This window comes from Pelobates fuscus, chromosome 1 (assembly GCF_036172605.1).
Source record: "Pelobates fuscus isolate aPelFus1 chromosome 1, aPelFus1.pri, whole genome shotgun sequence".
NCBI classification, from domain to species: domain Eukaryota; kingdom Metazoa; phylum Chordata; class Amphibia; order Anura; family Pelobatidae; genus Pelobates; species Pelobates fuscus.
In genome coordinates, this window is record NC_086317.1 from 168188221 (window position 1) to 168204248 (window position 16028).

General features: G+C 44.8%; 1 protein-coding gene across 2 annotated transcripts in view; it reads right to left on the reverse strand.

Moving 5' to 3' along the window:
• Positions 1 to 16028, reverse strand: part of DHRS11 (dehydrogenase/reductase 11) — a 162407-nt gene that overhangs the window by 36080 nt on the left and 110299 nt on the right. The window contains exon 7 of one of the 2 annotated variants that reach the window (XM_063452054.1): positions 1872 to 2576. The exons of the other annotated variant lie outside the window; for it this stretch is intronic. Within the exon in view, the coding sequence (XP_063308124.1) occupies positions 2535 to 2576 (42 nt within the window). The 3' untranslated portion in view covers positions 1872 to 2534. Of the gene's footprint in view, positions 1 to 1871; positions 2577 to 16028 lie in introns of those variants that run through there. 2 annotated transcript variants of the gene reach the window in all.

Below are 16028 nucleotides of genomic sequence, written 5' to 3' on the forward strand. Positions count from 1 at the left end.
CCAGGAAATTACCCGGGTTTAATTTCACATTTCATCCTACATATTCAATACCCAATTCAAATTGGCTCATCTTTGGAAAAATTTTCAGCAATTAGAATCTAATTAAATTCCAATAGACTTCCCTTCAATAAAAATATATATGGAGTCAATTTAAAGTGGGCAGAGCAAAATTTGCTGAAATTGACAATATGATATGGGTTTAGAAGCCCAAAACTAAGACTGCTCAGCAAAGCAAGTAAAGGAACGTTTTTGTAGGATGCAATTGGAAACAAAGTACAAAAGGCTTGTTAACCACTTTTTTTTTTCACGCGGTCATTGTGATAAATCTCAATAATTCTGGTTAAACAATTCAGTTTCACATGGGGCCACGTTGTAATTTCACAAAGTGAATTCAGATAATATTGTCTCTGAACAATTCATTTAAAAACAATATGACTTCCAGAATGTGATCTATTTTACCCATTGTAAAATACACTGTTTATGTGATTCGTGAATTTGATTTTATTTTTAAAAGAAGCCTAACATAATGCAGTTCTCCTCATGCTCTGATTTTGATCAAGTTATCATTTTAAAGCACAAATAAGTCAAGTCATCTCTGTGAAGTGCTCTGCCCATTTCAAATTGAAGACTCGTAACACGACTTGTTTACTTGGCTATATATTCTGCCCTCCTCTTAACATCCTGTTTTCATTTCAAGCTAAAGGAACACTGAGCACCGTAGCAACTTAATCTAAATAAAGTTGTTTTGGTGCCAAGAGGCCCTCAGACTCACTATTAGCTTCCATGGTTAAACCATTCTTCAATGGTTTAACCCCAATGTGAGCCTCCAGCACTTAATTCAAATCCCCCCAGATTGACCCCGGCTTCTGAAATCTCAGTTTCAAGAAGAGTGGCGTGTCGCAGGGTAGGGGTGCTCTGATTGGCTGAGAGAGGTCTAGTGACAAAATAAAAATTAAAAAAAGTACCTTATATGAAGTTGTTATAGTAACTAAACTGTCCCTTTAAGTGGGTCAAGTTTACTCATAAACCAGAAGTGCATTCAAGTGGCCCGCAATCAATTAAAAGACCATTATTAGAATAGTAGGTTAAGATGGTTAAGTAGCAAAAGGATTCTTTCCAAAAATCAATAAAGTGCACTAAAACTATAATTCGACAAAAATTAGCTTGATTGTTCTTTTAACAGTAATTTTGTTCTAAAAAAAATGTTTAACTTTATATACAGTCTCAGGCTTATTAGTGGTATTTAATCCTGCTGTAAAACCAATAATGCACATTCTGTTTTTTTGAATGCTAATCTCCAACTCATGTGGATTTTCTTACACGATGAGGTAAACAGTGGCCTGTGTTCATGGAAATTTGTAATGTATTTCAATATGCTGTGATTTATCGTAACATCGATAAATGTCATTCTTTGGCTTCAAATAGGACAACGATGGTTGAAGAAACAGGACTACAGAATGGAATATAAATCCAACAACATTCTCCAATACAAAATGAACCCATGAACCCACCCTCTACTGCGCAAAGTTCTACAAGTATAAGCCATTCATCAATAAACAGGATAAAATATTTCATTGCTCATTTTAGCAAACACTACTTGGTATGACAAGAAAGGCTAATGTACAGTAAATCTAGTTCATTTAAACAGACAATCTACCTAAGATCACTACTAATAGTTTGGCTTTCCTGCTATAAGTTTGACAATACAAGATGTTGATGGCCCATGCCACTAAAATACTGCTGCCATACCAAATGATATATACATAGTGGCTTAACAGCGGCCTCTATGGAGTTTTCATTTTTCTCATTATATTTATAGTTGTAAGGGTGAAGAAGGGTGGTAAACTTATGATAAAACAGTAAAACATCAATAGGAGTCCTTTTACATTTAATAAGGAGTATCAAACCACACACATTTTCAGAACACTGCACATAAATTGCTCCATAATGCATTTTCTGCCACTTTGTCAGATTCATCCAAATTATAAAAAAACACAAAGCAGCCACTTATCGGATATTTAATACGTTCCAAATACATGATAGAAACCAGTGTAAAAATGTTCAAACCCTGCTTAGGTGTTATAAGATATGTCAGATAGAAATTAAATTACCCATCATCAAACATAGGCTTTAAATGGATACGGGAATATATCAGACAAATAAAAACTCGCTAAAAAAGTTAAAGGTTGAGCAAAACAGAAGGTTTTTTTTGTAGGCTCAATTCCAGTGATACCGAATAAGTGGTTTTGAAAGATTCCCAACAAGGCTTCATTAGTCTTTTTTTATATATTTTTTTTTTCTCAACAATGGTTTTTAGTTAAGTGGTTGCCTGACTATAAAAGGAAAGTGGAAAGGGCGGGGGGGGGGGGGGGGAGTATAATTGCTGCTATTTTTTTCTTGGGTAAAAATCTTCAAAGACAGAGAATTATTAAACAAGATCCTCTGAACACAATTAAAATTTCAAATCAGCCAGTAGAGGTAAGTAAAACAGACAGTCCTTTCTTTTCCAATATCTCCTTCAATAACTCCAATCACTAGGATACTTGTTCTGTGGGTCTCATAAGAATATCGCCAATCTGAAAAAATGTAAAACGAGAAAAGTTACAAATAGTTAAATGAATATGTAAATACGTTTTATTTTAGATTATAGTTGCAATTTTACTAAATATCTATGTACACACACAACAAGGACTTCACAGTACCAGTTGCTCCTAATAATTATACTGTTTAAAATGCATGTCTGAACTGGCTTGTTCATTATGATTTCTTTACGCAAACACAGGCTAATAATGTGAACGGACTCTCATTTCTCTCTAATGGCTTTCATTTAAGATTTTTTCAATCTTCTGCTAATTATATGGAATATTGGAAATTATACTGAGAAAGAAATATTAGTGCTTTATTTTTGATCTATCTTATAAAAAATGTTTGAATTTAAAAAAAAATGACCAATAAAAATTACATTCAGAATGCATTTTAAATATTTTCATTCAAAAGACCTTCAAATTTTCCCTCTAACTGATGCAGGGCTTGACTGGCCCACCGGGACACCAGGAAATTTCCTGGTGGCTGGCATACTATTAGGCCGGTGCACGGCCACATAGTGCGCACCGGCCCGCACGGCACAATTACAGAGTAACCAACAGCACTGCCCTCCTGCCAGGCACAGAATGTAGCATGGCTGAGCAGGCAGATCGCGGGTAGAGGAGCTTCTGTTTCGCTACCCAGTCTGACAGTAGGTGCTCACAGAGATCACCGAACGGCGCTTCCTGGCAGACTGGGTACAGCGAGCAGTAGCTCTGCACCGTGGTCTGCCTGCTCGGCCACACTACAGGGAGAGCTGGAGGGGGCTAAAGAGACACTTTGAGGGCAGGGGAGGGGGCTAAAAGGAGACTTTGAGGGTTGGGTGGAGCTAGTGGTACACATGAGGGGCTACTGAGACACATACAGGGCTCAGAGGGGGACAAAAGAGACACATGGAGGGACTGGGGGGGGGCAAATGAGACACATGGAGGGGCTGGGGGGCAAATGAGACACATGGAGGGGCTGGGGTGGGGCAAATCAGACACATGGAGGAGCTGGGGTGGGGCAAATCAGACACATGGAGGAGCTGGGGTGGGGCAAATCAGACACATGGAGGAGCAAATCAGACACATGGAGGGGCAAATCAGACACATGGAGGGGCAAATCAGACACATGGAGGGTCTGGGGGGGCAAATCAGACACATGGAGGGGCAAATCAGACACATGGAGGAGCTGGGGGGGCAAATCAGACACATGGAGGGGCTGGGGGGGCAAATCAGACACATGGAGGAGCTGGGGGGCAAATGGGACACATGGAGGAGCTGGGGGGGCAAATGGGACACATGGAGGTCTGGGGTGGGGCAAATGGGACACATGGAGGTCTGGGGTGGGGCAAATGGGACACATGGAGGTCTGGGGTGGGGCAAATGGGACACATGGAGGTCTGGGGTGGGGCAAATGGGACACATGGAGGTCTGGGGTGGGGCAAATGGGACACATGGAGGGCCAATGGGACACATGGAGGGCCAATGGGACACATGGAGGGCCAATGGGACACATGGAGGGCCAATGGGACACATGGAGGGCCAATGGGACACATGGAGGGCTGGGGGGGGGGCTAATGTGACACATGGGGGTTCTGTGGGGGCTAATGAGACACATGGAGGGCGATAGGAACACGTGGAGGGCTGTGAGGGTGGCTTTAGGAACTTATGGAGGGCTGGGAGGGGCTATGGGGACCTATAGAGGGGCTGAGGGAGCTAATAAGACAATGAGGTCGGGGGGGGGGGTAATGAGACACATTGAGGGCTGGGGGATAGATTGAGAAACAATCTAGCCCTGGCTAGGGGGCTAATAAGACACATATAAGGCTGGAGGGGGTGGAATGAGACACATGGAGGGCGGCTAAAGAGACACAATGGGGAACTGGCGATCTAATAAGACACATGGAGGGGATAATAAGACAAATGGAGGAGTGGAGGGAGCTAATGAGACACATGGAGGGCTGGGGGATGGATTGAGACATATGGAGGGGCGGCGGAGATAATGATACACAGGTAAGACTGGAGGGATTGGAATGATACACACAGAGGAGCTGAGGAGTAATGAGACATATGGAGGGGCAGGGGAGTAAAAAGACATGGAGGGGTCTGGGGAGAAAGAGAGGGGGGCTGAAAAAGGGACACAGGACACACACAGAGGAGTTTAGAAAGACAAACAAGAGACACACAGATGGGCTGGGAAAGCGGAGAATGAGACACACAGAGGAGCTGTGAGAAAAGAGACACACAGGTGCTGCGGCCTAGGAAAAAGACTAACGGGCTGGCAAAGGGGAGAAAGACACAAAGGAGCTGGGGCTAAGAGACATATGAAAGTGGCTTGGGGGAGAAAGACACAAACAAAATGCATCTTCACTCGTGTCTCCTGCTCTCCCTGTAACTCAGAGTTGACCGGTGAGAGAAAGACGTTGTATTAAAGGGACACTTTCGTCACCAGAACTACTACAGTTTAATGTAGTGGTTCTTTTGTCTATAGCCTGTCCCTGTAGGCGGAGCACTGTAAATGCTACCTTTTCAGAGAAAAGGCAGTGTTTACATTGCTGCCTAGGAACATCTCTAGTGACAGTCACTCAGCTGGCCACTAGAGCTGCTTCCTAGTCCAGTGCTGCAAAGTGTGCAGCACCTATGTTGAGCGTCTCCACGCTCTGCATGGAGGCACTGAACGCTCCCCATAGAGATGCATTAATAAAATGCATCTCTTTGAGGAGATGGTGATTAATGCGGTGAAGCGCAGCATTTTGCCACATATGCGCAATAGCCTCCCAAAACTTTCCTATAGGAATGAAATTGGTGTTGACTGAGATCATACAGTTGTCAGACAAAGTGAAGAGCACACTCTAGTTACTTCAAAATAAACAAGATAACGTAATTTTTTTTACTGCTGTGCAATAATATACATTCACAATTTCAGTCCAATTACAAAACCTTTAATATATCAAGCTAGGACTGAAAAATTGATCATTTGCAAATGCACGTCTGCTTACAATAAATCCGCTCTTTTGTTTGTTTTGAAGCCCTATGAGTGCTTTCTTTCACGTTTGAATGATAGTTTTCAGTTTTAAGGTGGTTTTTTTTTCCCCCACTTTCATTGGGCGATGCATTATGGGGTTGGTATAGAATTTTTGCTTTTCATTCCCAGTTCGGCCCTGCACTGATGTCAAAGTGATAGCACCTATTTCCACACTGATGATGCTCCCATTTTTAAGGTGGTTGTCACATCTTGACAGAGAAGAGAAAGTACTGGAAGATTAAAAATAATGGCCTGGCTATTACTATGGACTATACTAGTCCTGGGGTCACACACGTATACTTTTCCTGGCGCTTGGGCTTTTTTTTTTTAACTTGCTTTTGCACTTAATCATGTGTTAGCCAATTACATTAACGATCATTTTTTTTTTTAAATTTACTAGGATATCATTAGCACATAAGCAAAATGAAGTAAAAAAAAAAAAATAAATAAATAGATTTCTCAACAAATTTGAACAGGGAAAATAATACAAAATTAACAAATTAAAACCAGTGTAGTTAATAAGTCAGGCATAAGTCAGACAACTAGTATATTTCTCTCAATGGGTTCAAAATGATTGGCTAATGAGCAAGACCTTAATTTTGGGATTAAAAATAGTTTTCCTTGAAGATAAGACGGTGCTTGGAAACTCCTGTCTCCCTATTAACTTGTTGTTATGGGAGTTGGAGTATTCCTTTAAGCATGCAAATCCAAGAGCCTATTCTTCCCTGGGCTGGGACTTTGTTCTCTCGGAAAGAAAGTGTTCTAAAGGGGGGCAAATACCCTGATGCAGATCATTTCCACATGGACTACCTCATCCTGCATTGCTGGGGCAACTTTGTAGTGGACTCCAGAGGCTCACCATTCTTGCAAATTGGCAGCTGCTGCCTCCATCTTGTTGCTTGCTGGTGCTTCCCTGACGGGAGAAGCAGCCGATCTCTACGTCTGAAGTAACTCGTTCTTTTATTATTGAGGGCAGTCTGAGGCTCGTTAGCTCCCTTTTTTGGGCCTGCGGGGGTTATCCCAGCCCCCACAAAGTGAGCAGTCACCTCTACACTGCTCCTGGGTGAATTCAGTGAAGGCCTACACACGGCCTACTCAAAATGGCTGACGGTAATGCTACACAAGTTCATCTGCAAATCAGAAGCTGGAAAGCAGAATTCCTTTGACACCATGTGCCAGTGGTGTTGGAGAAGCTGGGAGGAGCGGTGAAATCCAGCGGTGATGTCCGCACCTATGGCACAATCTCCAGACAGAGCTCTGGTTCAAGCCCCGGCCTTGGTTGGGATACCCAGAAGGTTCATGTAGCCGCCTGTACTCCATACTCCAGGATACGACACTGTCACCCAGGACTTCGAAGCCCTCTTCTAGGCTTGGGAAATGGTCCTAATAACACCTGGGGTGTTGTGATGCTGCACCACGGGAATTGTGAATGCCCTGCTACATCTGTCTGCGCTCAGTCTGGCCAACACTAGGCCTGTTTTCATCCGGTTTGTGAATGCAACCAGGCCATTACTTAAATGTATTATTGTTATTTCTGTCCTCCCCTAGCAGCTTAATTTTAGATTGGTTTCAAGTGAAGGAGCACAGAATATTCAATGTTGAGGTTCGATATCCAAGCCAGTATTTACATTTGCTTGGTGGCAGGGGTCAAGTCCTGGGGAAAAACGTGTGGGAACTCACCCAAGATTCCCGCCCCCCCCCCTTCCCTTAAAAAAATAAATTTAAAAAAATCTCACTCCTATGCATATAGTGCAGTGCAGGGTGTGTAATGAATGTAGTGTGTTTGTAGTGAATGCAGAGTATGAATAATGAATGTAGTGTGTTTGTAGTGAGTGCAGAGTGTATAATAAATGTAGTGTGTTTGTAGTGAGTGCAGTGTGTATAATAAATGTAGTGTGTTTGTAGTGAGTGCAGTGTGTATAATAAATGTAGTGTGTTTGTAGTAAGTGCAGATTGTGTATAAAGAATGCAGTGTGTGTGCTGGATGGCATGTGTTTTGGATGGTGTGTGTGTTGGGTGGTGTGTTGGGTGGTGTGTTTGGATGGTGTGTTGGATGGTGTGTGTGTGTGTGTTGGATGGTGTGTGTGTGTGTGTGTTGGATGGTGTGTGTGTGTGTGTGTTGGATGGTGTGTGTGTGTGTGTTGGATGGTGTGTGTGTGTGTTGGATGGTGTGTGTGTGTGTGTTGGATGGTGTGTGTGTGTGTGTGTGTTGGATGGTGTGTGTGTGTGTGTTGGATGGTGTGTGTGTGTGTGTGTGTTGGATGGTGTGTGTGTGTGTGTGTGTTGGATGGTGTGTGTGTGTGTGTTGGATGGTGTGTGTGTGTGTGTGTGTGTGTTGGATGGTGTGTGTGTGTGTTGGATGGTGTGTGTGTGTGTGTTGGATGGGGTGTGTGTGTGTGTGTGTGTGTGTTGGATGGTGTGTGTGTGTGTGTTGGATGGTGTGTGTGTGTTGGATGGTGTGTGTGTGTGTGTTGGATGGTGTGTGTGTGTGTGTTGGATGGTGTGTGTGTGTGTGTTGGATGGTGTGTGTGTGTGTGTGTGTTGGATGGTGTGTGTGTGTGAGTGTGTTGGATGGTGTGTGTGTTGGATGGTGTGTGTGTGTGTGTGTTGGATGGTGTGTGTGTGTGTGTGTGTGTTGGATGGTGTGTGTGTGTGTGTGTGTGTTGGATGGTGTGTGTTGGATGGTGTGTGTGTTGGATGGTGTGTGTGTGTTGGATGGGGTGTGTGTGTGTGTGTGTTGGATGGGGTGTGTGTTGGATGGGGTGTGTGTGTGTGTTGGATGGGGTGTGTGTGTGTGTTGGATGGTGTGTGTGTGTGTGTGTTGGGTGGTGTGTGTGTGTGTGTTGGGTGGTGTGTGTGTTGGGTGGTGTGTGTGTTGGGTGGTGTGTGTGTTGGGTGGTGTGTGTGTTGGGTGGTGTGTGTGTTGGGTGGTGTGTGTGTTGGGTGGTGTGTGTGTTGGGTGGTGTGTGTGTTGGGTGGTGTGTGTGTTGGGTGGTGTGTGTGTTGGGTGGTGTGTGTGTTGGGTGGTGTGTGTGTTGGGTGGTGTGTGTGTTGGGTGGTGTGTGTGTTGGGTGGTGTGTTGGGTGGTGTGTTGGGTGGTGTGTTGGGTGGTGTGTTGGGTGGTGTGTTGGGTGGTGTGTTGGGTGGTGTGTTGGGTGGTGTGTTGGGTGGTGTGTTGGGTTGTGTGTTGGGTTGTGTGTTGGGTTGTGTGTTGGGTTGTGTGTTGGGTTGTGTGGTGTGTGTGTTGGGTTGTGTGGTGTGTGTGTGTTGGATGGTGTGTGTGTGTTGGATGGTGTGTGTGTGTTGGATGGTGTGTGTGTGTTGGATGGTGTGTGTGTGTTGGATGGTGTGTGTGTGTTGGATGGTGTGTGTGTGTTGGATGGTGTGTGTGTGTTGGATGGTGTGTGTGTTGGATGGTGTGTGTGTGTTGGATGGTGTGTGTGTGTGTGTTGGATGGTGTGTGTGTGTGTGTTGGATGGTGTGTGTGTGTGTGTTGGATGGTGTGTGTGTGTGTGTTGGATGGTGTGTGTGTGTGTGTTGGATGGTGTGTGTGTGTGTGTTGGATGGTGTGTGTGTGTGTGTTGGATGGTGTGTGTGTGTGTTGGATGGTGTGTGTGTTGGATGGTGTGTGTGTGTGTGTTGGATGGTGTGTGTGTGTGTGTTGGATGGTGTGTGTGTGTGTGTTGGATGGTGTGTGTGTGTGTGTGTTGGATGGTGTGTGTGTGTGTGTGTTGGATGGTGTGTGTGTGTGTGTGTGTGTGTGTGTTGGATGGTGTGTGTGTGTGTTGGATGGTGTGTGTGTGTGTGTGTGTGTGTGTGTGTTGGATGGTGTGTGTGTGTGTTGGATGGGGTGTGTGTGTTGGATGGTGTGTGTGTGTTGGATGGTGTGTGTGTTGGATGGTGTGTGTGTTGGATGGTGTGTGTGTTGGATGATAGGGGGAAGCATTATTTTTTTTTATTTTTTATTTTTACTTGAAAGTTTGTTTTTTTTTAACTTTATTTTATTCCCCCCTCCCTGCTTCTTACCTTGTCAGGGAGGGGGGAGATCGCCTGGTGGTCCGGTGGAGGGAGGCAGCCGCAGCACACAGGGGCCATCACACGCTCTGTTCCCTCTCCAGCTCTAACTCTCGCGAGACTCACCTGTGCGGAGCGTTGCCATGGTAACCTGTGGCAACGCTCTGACAGCCGCGGGTCTCGCGAGAGTTAGAGCTGGAGAGGGAACACAGCGTGTGATGGCCCCTGTGTGCAGGTAGCAGGGCAGGTCCTGCAGGATTGGTAATGGGAACGGTGTTCCTGCTTTGGAAAAAGTGCAGGAACGCCGTCCCTGCTTGGTGGTCTTGCTCTCCAGTATGCTATATTGAGTAGTCCGTTTACCTAGCTGACCTTCTTCTTTAATATCTGCTCTGACTCACAAGTTTTAACTTTATTTATTTTTTTCTAAAACTGTGCAGATATTTTGCTGTATTTCACACGTATGTGCTTGTTTGTGCTGTTGTGACATTGCAAGCATCTTTGTACTACCCTGCACTACAAAAATAAAGAACTATAAAAAGGTTTCAAGAATGCACTTCAGATTAATTTTGAAAAGAAATGCAACCTTTGATCACATGGATCACCTGTTAATTCCTTACAGTGGAAGAACTAAAAACGGCCTTTACGACCACAACCTCAATTTCAACCTTTTTCATAAGCTTTTTAAGTAATCATGGTCGGTCGCAAAAACTTTTCCAATGGTTTTGTCTAGGGAAGTCACCATTAAATTCTATGGGAAGTTTTGAAGATAAACCATTTAAAAGGTTTTCAAACATATTGGGATTATCTGAAAAGCTTATCCAAAAGAATTAAATGGAGACCCATGTTGGCTAGCTGAAAAAATTCAAAGGCATAGTTTGAGGTCGGAACTCTTCTACCAAAATAATTTGAAGCTCGAACCATATCTACCACTTGGGCTTCACAAGCTTCTGCTTCAAAAACAAGATTGGCTCTTAAAGTGACTATCATGTTATTTTGTTTACCTATGGTTTTCCTTTCCTGTAGATTAAAGATTATAGCCCTCCTAATCTCAATATCTGGGAGCAGCCATTTTGTTCTCATCAAATTTTAGTTTAAAACTGTGGTGGAATCTCGGTGAAAATAAATTTAGTAGGCCGAGATTACCACGTGGCATGTGTACGTGCATACACTGGTGTATCGGTTGGTTGGTTGCACGTGGCAAAGATACAATCAGTAGTGTACTGAGCATGTAGTATTCCCCTCCTCCATTGTGCTGGGCAAGCCATGTGGTCAAACAGGAAGTTAGTTCTTGTTCGATTGATTGGGTAAGAGTATGTGTGGGTGGAGCTTATTATGGGAGGAGTTACATGCCTATATAAGGAGCCTACACTATTGTCCGGGGCTCAGATCTGGTTGTATTTTGGTGACATTAGTCCCGTTCGGTGAATCGAATAAAGAATCTCTTCCTTCCTGAAGAAACCTGTGTCCATCTCTCTGTGCTTTGCTTCCGTCAGTTTCTCCGGTATCATTTGGTGCATTGGTCGGGAAACTCATCGTTCAACGGTAGCTGAGATGCAGAGGCGTGAGACGGTCTATCTTTGCCCACGCTCTCTACGGCTGCACCCCTGAACTTCTGTGTGGACCTCCCTTCGTCTCGGCGCCACTGGTTTGTTGTCCAGGAGATCATCGGCCTCTACGTAGTAAGTGCTGGGGTGTCCCCGTTGATGAGTGTGAACTCAGGTTCAGGAACGAGGAGGTAAGACGACCGCTGTTTTAGACGGCGGACCCACTAGGGGTATTGGATACCGATTGTGCGGTAGGCCCATAAGGGGTTATTTGGAATCTGCCCCCTCCAGTGGAGGGAAGGAGCGAAGGCGCACCGCTCAATTAAACGCCCTGTAGTCAGCCCGTTTAATTTTGGTTTGGAGTCAGGCGGGGTTCTGGTGTAAATAGCCCTAGCCGGACACCGGTGTCTTGTCTAGACTAGCGTTCCAGGCTGTTTATTACGTTCGCTAGGTCGGAGGGACCGGGAGACTAAGCGGCGCCTGTGTAAATTCGGTTCGCTAGATCTCAACCTATCTTGGCTAAGTGGGAAGGCGTGTAAATGTGGAACCCACTAGACTATTGATAGAGTAGATAGACTAAGAGGGTACCGTTGTAAATTCCGCCCTCTAGTTCGCTATATGTGGTGCTTGGGCAGTGTGGCTAACCAAAACGGATGTAGATAGTTTTAGGTAGTCCAACAAGGTACTGGCCAATAGATTAGTTGGGAATTGTAAATGTGCTAAAGATTGTTGGAGTAGCGTGTATATCTTGCTAGATAGCGTGAGCTCTGCCGTCTAGCGAGAGTGTGAATAGTGTGTAACTGTATTATAGCGCACGGTACCATAACCATGTATAATTACTGATACTGTGAATAAGTACTAATAACTGTCGTCTATGTTGTATGTTTAACACCATAATCATTACTAATTGAACTGTGACTTTAAATTGTACTCTAACCAATGCTAACTGTACTATAACTACTGTTTGTAAAGACGATGTTACTGGGGTATGTTATAAACGGGTAATTCAGATATAGGGAATTATAGCGTGGGTGACCGTATAGTTTCGCCAAAGGGCACAGTATTAGTTACTTAGTGACTGGTGTAACAGCTGTGTGTGTACGGGAATTCCCTGAGTGTTTTGTTGTGTGCGTTTCAATTAGTAACTGTACCACGTGGTGCTGTTGCCAAGGGAACGGTGTGACCGTTGGGAGAGTGTTTGTTTAGTTTCTGTTGGAGACGACGCTTCATTGTTAAGTATGGGCGTGTCAGATTCAACGGTTTTGGATCCCTTAGGATGTATGATAAAAAACGTTAAAAAGGGATATACTGTATGTGATTTTGGGGTAAAGATGTCTCCAGCACGCCTGACTACTTTATGTAGTAGGGAATGGCCTACTTTGGTTGCCGCATGGCCACCACGTGGCAGTTTGGATCCTAATCTGGTACAGCGTGTACACGTGGCTGTATCAGGTAGGCCTGAACTTTACGGCCAGTTTCCGTATATTGACTGTTGGAGGCAGGCCGTAAATGACTCGCCAAAATGGATCCGAGTATGCCACGAGGAACAATGTTGCCTCATGGTGGCCAGGACTCGCTTGTCCACTAAGGCCGTAATCACGCCCATTTTGGACACGCCCCCTGAGTCTGAGATCCCCATGCCGCCCCCTTACTCCTCCACCAGAAGAGGAAGAGGAGGTGCTGTTGGAAACGCTCCTCCCCTTGCCCCGTTGTCCCCACCTACTCCCTCCTCTAGCTCAGAGCCCAGCCCTCTTGTTTCAAACCCTCCCCTTCCGATACCTACTTCCGTTAACTCCACCTACCCAGATTTGGCGCCATATCTAGTTTCCGGTCAGGCTCCTCCTAGCCCGGCCCGGAATATTTTACTTACCAACTTAGTAAAGCATCCCCATCCCCTTGACTTACTATCCCTCGACCGGAACCCATAACTGACGCATCTCAACGAAGCCCCATACTAACCCGACAAATGACTGGTACCCTACAACCCCGACATTATCAGATGCCTCTTCGATTGACTCCTGGCCCGACACACATTAACGGTGACGGTGGCCAGATACAATATGCTGATCCAGTCTACGTCCCTTTTACAACCACTGATCTATTGAATTGGAAGACCCATAACTCCTCTTACACCGAAAAGCCTCAAGCCATGACGGATTTGTTTACCTCTATAGTCCAGACACATAATCCCACTTGGGCTGATTGCCAGCAATTGTTGATGACATTGTGTAATAATGAGGAAAGGACAAGGATAAATCAAGCGGCAATTAAAGCGCTGGAAGAAGTGGCCCGTACACAAAATCAGCATGGGCTGCAGCCCATTATCCAAACACCGATCCAAATTGGAATGTCAATGGCGCAGACATGGTCCATTTAAAAGCTTACAGGGACGCTATTATTGCTGGCATGAAAGCTGGAGGGAAGAAGGCGATTAACATGTCTAAGACGGCTGAGGTATTACAGAAATGTGATGACTCGCCCAGTGTCTTTTATGACCGATTATTGGAGGCATACCGTTTGTATACCCCCTTTAATCCAGAGGCTCCTGAGAATTCCCGGATGGTTAACTCTGCCTTTGTCAGCCAAGCCTACGGAGATATAAAGCGCAAGCTACAAAAGTTAGAAGGGTTTGTAGGGATGTCCATAACCCAACTAATGGAGGTAGCGAATAAAGTGTACATGAACAGGGAAACAGAGACAAAGAAGGAGGAAGAGCGTAAGATGCGTAGAAAAGCAGATATGCTAGCGGTAACTATCACAGGCGTAGATAGAAGGGAAAAGGAAGTGTTATAGGGGAACGGATAAAGGCGAGAGTAAATGGAATAGGGAACCCTTGAGTAGGAACCAATGCGCATATTGTAGGGAAGAAGGGCATTGGAGAAGTGAGTGTCCACAAAGGGAACAGTATGAGAGAGACAGACCTAGGGCAGGATATAGTAATTATAGAGGCAGAGAGAGAGGTAGAGGAGGTCCTGGAGGGAATAGTGGTAATAATAGAGTAAGTGTTAGTGGAGACAGGTACTATCCAGCAGCGCAGAGATCCCGCGATAGAGAAGATAGGGACTTTGTGGGGTTGGCTGACACAGTCATGGAGGACTATTGATACCGACCGGGCTCCATCCCCCTTGGCCGAGCGGAGCCTATGGTCGATGTAGCAATAGGGGGGAAAAAGGAGTGCTTTCATGATTGATACTGGTGCTGAACATTCGGTGGTGACTGACCTAGTTGCTCCTCCATCTGGAAGAACTATCACCGTAATAGGAGCAACTGGAAGGAGTGCTGCTAAACCGGCTCTTAAAAGTCGACTCTGTACATTGGGAGGCCACGTAGTGAAACATCAATTCCTTTATATGCCTGAATGTCCAGTCCAACTGCTAGGACGTGATTTGTTGTCAAAATTACAAGCACAGATAACGTTTCTACCTAATGGAACAACATCTTTAAAGTTCAATGGACCTTCAGGTATAATGACAATATCTGTACCAAAGGAAGAAGAGTGGCGACTTTATACAGTGTTGACTAGCCAAAACCCTAAGAGTGATGAATCCTTGTTCAATATACCAGGAGTATGGGCAGAGAACAACCCACCAGGACTTGCTCGCAATATTCCACCAATTCGAATTGAACTGAAACTTGGGGTTTATCCAGTGAGCTTAAGACAATATCATATCCCACAAAAGGCCAAGAAGAATATACAATCATATTTGGATAAGTTCATAAGGTATGGTATCCTAAAATTCTGTACTTCCCCCTGGAACACCCCATTGTTGCCTGTTCAAAAGCCCGGTACAGATGAGTATCGCCCTGTGCAGGACTTGAGAGCAGTCAATGATGCGGTCGTAAGTATACACCCAGTTGTGCCCAATCCGTATAACCTGCTTGCTTTAATTCCGGGCGGGGCTACCTATTTTACTGTCCTAGATCTCAAAGATGCCTTCTTTTGCCTTCGAATTGCTGCGGAAAGCCAGTGTATCTTCGCATTCCAATGGGAAAATGCTGTAACGGGCTCGAAACGCCAGATGACTTGGACAAGGCTGCCCCAAGGGTTTAAAAATTCACCTACCCTATTTGGATCAGCTTTAAGTCAAGACTTACTGGATTTCAAGTCCATCCCAGGAGAGTGTGTACTATTGCAATACGTAGATTTGTTGATAGCGGCAGTTACAAGAGAAATATGTCAGCAAGCAACACATGATTTACTACACATTCTCTGGAAGGCAGGATACAAGGTGTCCAGGAAGAAAGCTCAGTTGTGTCAGCCAACTGTCAAGTATCTGGGATTCCATATCTCTGAAGGTCAAAGGATAATGGGGCCAGAGAGAAAAGAAGCTGTATGACAAATACCAATACCCAAGTATAGAAGACAAGTGTGGGAATTCTTGGGGGCAGCAAGCTTCTGTAGGATATGGATTCCCAGTTATGCGATATTGGCGAAACCTCTTTATGCAGCTATAAAAAGGTACAGAACACGATCCCTTCCTGTGGACCCCTGAACAGCAAAAGGCATTTGAAGTTGTGAAGACGGCTTTGATGAGTGCCCCAGCATTAGGTCTACCTGATCACACACAACCATTCTACTTATATGTACACGAGCAAAGAAGAATGGCTGTGGGAGTATTGACACAGTACTTGGTATCATGGCAACGACCTGTTGCATATATGTCCAAACAATTGGATGCAGTGGCCAGTGGTCTTCCACCTTGTCTAAGAGCCGTAGCTGCTGCCGCCCTGCTGGTAGCCGAAGCTGATAAACTTACTCTGGGTCAGGAACTCTATGTGCGAGTCCCGCACGCAGTACAAACGTTGCTAGACTATAAAGGCAATCATTGGTTTAGTAACAGCCGCATGACTAAGTATCAAGCTATGTTGTGTGAGAAC